Genomic DNA, 6,846 nt, shown 5'->3' with positions numbered 1-6,846 from the left:
ACATTTATACCAAGCTTTGAGAAATGGTTGAACTTGATCTAACCCACGTTGGATTTATCTGGATTTGTAAACTCTAAACCTACCCTGAAACTCAGTTTGTTCAGCTATTTGCAACAGACCTGCAGGGGCCTATACTATGAAGCCGGTTTAGCTGGCTAGCCATGAGTTCAAGCCTAGTTTGTGCCAATCCTGGGTTTTAGGTACCATGAAAGGGGTTTGGCTTTTAGCAGTGAGTCTTATCTCCATAGTAACTTGCTCCACCTGCTCCAGGGAAGGTTATGTTCTGGATAAGAGATCTCAAGCTGAAATTGGACCAATCAGCTGTGAGCAAAGTGACACACTTCTGATGCAATAAAGTCAATCTCTATGTCTACTCCAAATTAAAGGTCAATACATAGCAAATGATTTTATTTTAAGACTAAAGTGCCTGGCTTTAGACAATGCTTACTCATAATAATCATTTTGAATGATTTTTAGATATAATTAATATTATATTAATTATATCTAAATAATATTTAGATATAATTAATATTATACCCTTAATCAATCATTAATAGGCACTTTGTTCAACTTAATATGAAAAGCCTATATAAAGGTCATACAAATAAGCTTTTAAAAAAAAAATATATATATATATATATATATATATATATATATATATATATATATATATATATATATATATATATATATATATATATCAACTAAACTAATTTCATGACTTTTATTTGCATTGACATGTAAGATTTTCTTCAAGTTGTCCTCTTTCATATTTTCTTTTTGCTGTGTAGATTTGTTTAAATTCTTTATACTTTTAAATCATGTAATATTTTGAAATGAATCTTTCTCTCGCAAGAAGTGGATCTCGTGCCACTGATTCAGAGCATTTGATTGGCTGTTTGCTACGTCTAAACTCAGGATCAAAGCCCGAGTTGACAGAGAAAGCTGGGCCCGGTTTTTCAAAAGGTTTAATCCGGATAAAATTGATCTGGATTTAGTAATACTTTTTGTGCGATCCGTGATCTCGTAATCCATCTTACTTTTGGAGTCAGTTTTTTAAAGCAACATCGGATTGGATTAATCTGATCTGGATAGGAACTTTTCAGAATCACTAAATCTGGATAACCAGTGCTCAAACAGGATAGGAAATCACAATGTAGAACTATGAGTAAAGAGCAACGAGTAGAATAGTCAGTGTAGGGTCAATATAAGTTTAATTTTATTTGAAATGAAAACACATACATTTAAAAAACAAACTAAAAACAAGAAAAAACCCACCCCATCCTCTTCCAGCCGTCCGTTTATCTGAGACCTACAACACAAACACTGTACATTGAGGATATTTATAACAAGTATCAAGTATAGATGTACTGTAATCATTGCATGCATCACTAATAAATATTATAAAAACAAAAATATTTTTGATTGTGATGAATATATATATCAATTAGTGACTGAATAAAATGTATTGTTTTTGGTCAATTTTGACAGTTGTTTAGGTGATTATTTTATGAGGCCATAAATCTACTTTGTAGATTTTTCTACTTTGCTGTAGGGTGAATAGGCTAAAGCCTACCTAATCACTGTAGCCTGATGGATGAACAAATCAAATTAAAACCTTATAAATAAATAGGATATCTTGTAAGATACTGCATAATCCAAATATAGTATTATTTGATACATTTTTAAAGTTTTCATTACATTTTGGGCACGAAATCCACGCTGAATCTACCCTTCTGATGGGATCAGTTTAATCCGGATTTTTTTGGATCAAAGTGATCCAAATCCTACAAAAAATTTCTGAAAAACCCAAACTAAAGGTTTGATTCGGATCAAAACCAAGATTAGATTACATGATCTAATCCGATTATGTAATCCGTTTTTTCTTTTGAAAAACATTTTTTCAAGATTTGATCAAATCCTTTGTCCAAAATCTTAGTGGATTACTTTTGAAAAACTGGGTCCTGATGATCAGCATCATGCGACCAACAAAGCCTGAATAGATTGGTTTGGTTTTGTCAACTCGAAACTAATCCTGTAACCCTTAGTTTGTTAAACTACCATCATAGTACAGGCCCTGGCTTTCGAATCTTATTCCTGTAAAACAACTTAACAACTGACAGAAATTTTAAGGTAAAATTGCCAGCCATCTGAACATAAATAGGATTAAACATCCAGTCATAAAATAATCTGAAATAACAAAGCAAACAACATTTTCTAAAAGTATGTTAAAGCACACTTTAATTATTTTATTGTTTTGTTGTTGTTGTTGTATGACAATACAGAAATATACAGAGGACATTTTTAGAAGAAAAAAGGGTTCATTGGGGTTCTATATAGAACCATAGGGTTCTTTACTCAACTCCAAAGAACCTTTAATGCTAAAAAGATTCTATAATGACAAGAAAGAACCCTTTTGGCACTTAAAACGGGTTCTATATATAACCTATTAGGGGTTCCAAATACCTAGCGCTGATAGAACCTTTTAAGGTTCTATAGAACCTATTCTTCTAAGAGTGCATTGCAGAAATATAAAGCCATATATTTGATGCTTGACCTGCAATCACAGAAATCAATAGCAATCGACTCAAGTATTTATGCGTCAGCAAATTTCATTTGAATTAAAAATAATTTTCATGTCAATACAAAAAGTACAGTCACTGTATCTTCATTGAATATAATCACATCAATGGTCTAGGCAGCACGGTCTACAGTAACAAGAACAGATGGCTGCAAATAATTTAGCATCAAAATGTATTAATTGATGGCAAGTAGTGGTAAAAATATAGTGTAGGTCACAATGTGCTTTTCAGACATTGTCCATCTTTGAAAACAAATTGTTCCAGCTTAATGAGAACACAACCCATCTTCTATATGTATAAGCAAGCTAATTCATTGTTAGATAAAGAGTAAAACATGATCATAAAAAATCTTTAAGCACTATATATGGCATTCATTGCTCTGGTGCCCAATGTGCCACCTACTCAATTACACAACCTAATCGCTAAGTAAAGACAAAAAAAGGCTGCATGTTAATACAATACAGCAAAGGGGAAAAAACAGCTATTAACAAAAAAAATGTTGCTCACCAAATTGACAGAAATAGCAGTAATATCATACTTCATTATATATTAATCAGCCTGGTCTACAGCAAATATACAAAACCAGTGGAATTCTGGCAGGTGTAAAACACACAAGGAGGCACAAGGATTGTTCTAAAATGTTCTTCTTTGTACTAATAAAAACCAATGAGCCAGTGTAAAGTACATCTGTTCAAACCTAACAATTCAAAACTGACTGAAAATTAATTAAGATTTTTAATAGCCCAATTCAGATATTCTACTAACTGTAATATCTTTGCATCATTAGAAGTTTAATAAACTGTCTGTTTAATATCTGCTAACCCTTTATTGTGATGCTGCCCCAACATGTAGTTGCAAAGTTACATATATAATTAATGAATGTCTAAAGTGAACTATCCAAACAAAACGCGCAAACGTCAATACTTTCTGTATTTTTTAAATGTAAAAAAGTATCACATGTAATTTATTAAATATATTCAATGTAAAACCTAGCAATGCAACAAATATTAAATTTTTTATATCCCATGCATAGCATCTTTAAGATAAACTTATGTTTTCTTTTTTTTTTGGGGGGGGGGGGGGGGGGGGGGATTAGGATTCAGGGATAAGACTTTGTAACATTTTTTTCTACTGTCCCATTTATCTGTCCCGATATACACTGCATCGACCGACGGCAATAGCCACTTTGTTGGATTTTGTGAGAGTAGTGTTTTACCCTTTCAGCGTCTGTTGGAGTTAATCGCCAATTTATCTTTCAAGTTCAAGATTAAGGACATTGCAAGGTTTTTAGTGATGTGGTATCAATTACACAGGAAGAATGTTGGATTGAAATGAAATGAGTTTAAGAATTAGTTCTAATATGATATAGTTCTGATAATGTGACTAAAGCAAAAAGTGAAGTGAGGATTTCGATCAAATTAAAGGGTGAGTTCACCCACAAATTAACACACTTAATCAAAGAGCTCTCTGACCCTCTCTTCTTAATGAACACTTTCAAGGTCCAGAAAGGTAGTAAAGACATTAAGTTAAAAAGTCCATGTGACTCCAGTGGTTCAACCTTAATTTTATAAAGCAACGAGAATACCATTTGTGCACAAAATCAAACAAAATTAACAACTTTATTCAACAATTTTGTTCAAGCCTGTGCCAGTATCCTGCACAGTTAATGTTGTAAAAACAGTGCAGCTCCCACATCATCATCATCACACGCATGTGTCATGCTGCTCACGTGAACGGCTTTGGCTGCCGTAGATCTCGAAAGCACATGTTAACAGCGTAGGAGACTGACACAGGCTACAACAAAATTGTTGAATAAATGTGTTATTTTTGTTCGTTTTTGAGCACAAAAAGTACTCTCATCACTTCATAAAATTAAGGTTTTACTTTTTTAACAATGTCTTTACTACCTTTCTGGGCCTTGAAAGTGTTAAATTGGAGGGGTCCGAGAGCTGTCGGATTTCATCAAAAATATCTTAATTTTTGTTCTAAAGATGAAAGAAGGTTTTACAGGTTTGGAACGACAGCAATAAATGACAGAATTTTCATTTTTAGGGGAGCTAACCCTTTAAGCAGAGCTCTTTATATAATATGCCTAAAACTGTAAGAGTGTGATGCTGAATAAAGGTGGTTCTAAAGAAAAATGAACAGAAGGAGAAACGGATTTAATTAAGTTTCTAATGTTAAAACTAAACTTTTGACACTTGAAACGTTTATTAACATAAGGCAGTGAAGAGCATTAGGAGCATCACTCCAAACTGAGAAGCTCCACATCAAAGATGAGGGTGGCATTTGGGGGAATAATCCCAGGATGGCCTTTATTACCGTAGGCGAAATCAGGTGAACAGGTCAGCATTGCACGTTGGCCCACGCTCATCTAAAAGTCACACAAATATAGGGATGAATTTTCTATTTTTTCCCCCATTGAAATATGAATCATAGACAAACTGGATTTGGTAGTTCTTTATTAAGTTATTATTTAAATGTCTTTAACTCAAAAAGTGTTACCTAAACACCATCACACACCTGCACAATACCTTCCTCCCATCCACGGATCACTTCCTGTTTACCGATCTTGAACTTAAATGGCTTGTCACGGTCACGGGAAGAGTCAAACTTTCGTCCATCTGTCAGAGAGCCTGAAGATTTAAGAGGAAAAGGTTGGGGCCATGAAAAACAGGAAATTAGGTTAGAGCATCAGATAAATGGGCTACTTTATTATTGTTCTGTTCTATCAGGGGAGTTTTCTGTTCATCTGACACATGTCTAATAGCAGTAAATTATCAGGGCTGCATTTCCCTTAACACTACGTCATTCTTAAGTTATACCTTAAAGGACAACTCCGGTGAGAAATGAATCTAGGGGTAATTAACAGATGGTTACAGACTAGATCGTTCTCTGGGATGCGTTTTCATGGAAATCGAATGTAAAGAGTTTTATCTTTAAAAACAGATTAGCTTATAACACTAGTCTATGGGGCACCAGATAGTGAAATTAAATCGCTAGTTAATACCACTAACAAGGCTAAAAATAGCCTCACACTAAAACAGTAGCATAATGAGGGTCCCTACATGCAAACCGAAGCATTGAGAACTTTGTAAGAGTACAAACAGTTTAATAAGAAGATACTTTATAAACAAAAATCCGATCTGGGCTAGATTTGAGTGTTCACACCTCTGAAGAAGTCTGACCTGGCTTGACCCCCAAAAATCAGATTTGGGCCACTTTTGCCTGCAGCGTGAAGTTAGTACCTTCATTTTTATTTTACGTAAAAAAAAAAAAAACCCTGAGAAATAGCCTTCATCAATAGCCTAAAATCATATTATTTTTTTATTATTTATTTTTACTTAAGTAAATAGCCTACTCTAAGTAAAAATAAAACATTTTATAGATTTAAAAAAAATGCAATTTATTAAGTTAAAGGAAAATCGAGTAAGGGTCATGAGAATGTAATAGAAAGTTCAAAAAGACAGATGGCTGAATATTATGTTGAATGTTATATCAAGATTGCATAATCAAAACACAAGCAAGCAGGGTATGCAAGAATGGAAACGTTGGATTGTAAGAATGTTTCAAATGTGTATGATATTCTAATAAGTTACGTATTTAATCGTCAAATAATTTACTTAACAGACGGAGATTTCATAGTTATGAAGAATTAAAAGACACGAGTCACTATTTCTATCCGACGCCGCCAAGCGTGCGATCCAAAAAAAAAAAAAAAAACGGAATCACACCAGCGTCTCTGTTCAGTCTCAGCTGTCAAATGCGGATCATGTCTGGGGACAAATGCTAGTGCGTGCAAACAATACACAACTAATGATGCAAATTAGCTTCGCTCCTTTATTGCTATATTTTTACTGTAACCCAGAATTTCGACCATTTTTCACCATTTGCAACAAATATCGATATACACTCAAAATGTGCAACAACATCCGTTCCGTCCACCCAAGAAAATCTGAAATTCAACTCACCAACATAATGCACCACACATGTCTGCCCTTTTTTTGGGAAAGTCCTCCCTTTAAGAGCAGCGCGAGGAGAAACAGAAGCAAGAGACAAATTAAAAGCGTGGGGAATGATATGCTACTATACTATGATAGAGGATGCTGGGGTTTACCATCGCCGGGGGTTATGGTCTCGATCTCCACTCCCATTTTGTCCCGTTCGTGTGAAGCGAATGGTTCTGAAGAGCACTCAGCCCTCCCGCACACTATTTCGTACACAGCTGTGTGAGTGAGAGAGAGAGAGAGAGAGAGAGAGAGAG

The 6,846-nt window shown here is 34.4% G+C and overlaps 1 protein-coding gene across 1 annotated transcript; it reads right to left on the bottom strand.

Annotated features, from left to right (window-relative positions):
* Nucleotides 1-3,737: 3,737 nt before the first annotated feature.
* fkbp1ab (FKBP prolyl isomerase 1Ab) lies at nt 3,738-6,846 on the bottom strand. The gene is made up of 4 exons (XM_067447325.1): nt 6,700-6,846; nt 6,554-6,601; nt 5,106-5,218; nt 3,738-4,956 (listed from the first exon to the last, which is right to left on the bottom strand). The coding sequence occupies exons 1-4, from the start codon at nt 6,734-6,736 to the stop codon at nt 4,828-4,830; spliced, it is 327 nt and encodes a 108-aa protein (XP_067303426.1). The 5' UTR covers nt 6,737-6,846; the 3' UTR covers nt 3,738-4,827.

This window comes from Pseudorasbora parva, chromosome 6 (genome assembly GCF_024679245.1).
Source record: "Pseudorasbora parva isolate DD20220531a chromosome 6, ASM2467924v1, whole genome shotgun sequence".
Taxonomy (NCBI): Eukaryota; Metazoa; Chordata; class Actinopteri; order Cypriniformes; family Gobionidae; genus Pseudorasbora; species Pseudorasbora parva.
Note: the sequence above shows the minus strand (reverse complement) of the source record. Positions and strands in the feature narration are given on the sequence as shown.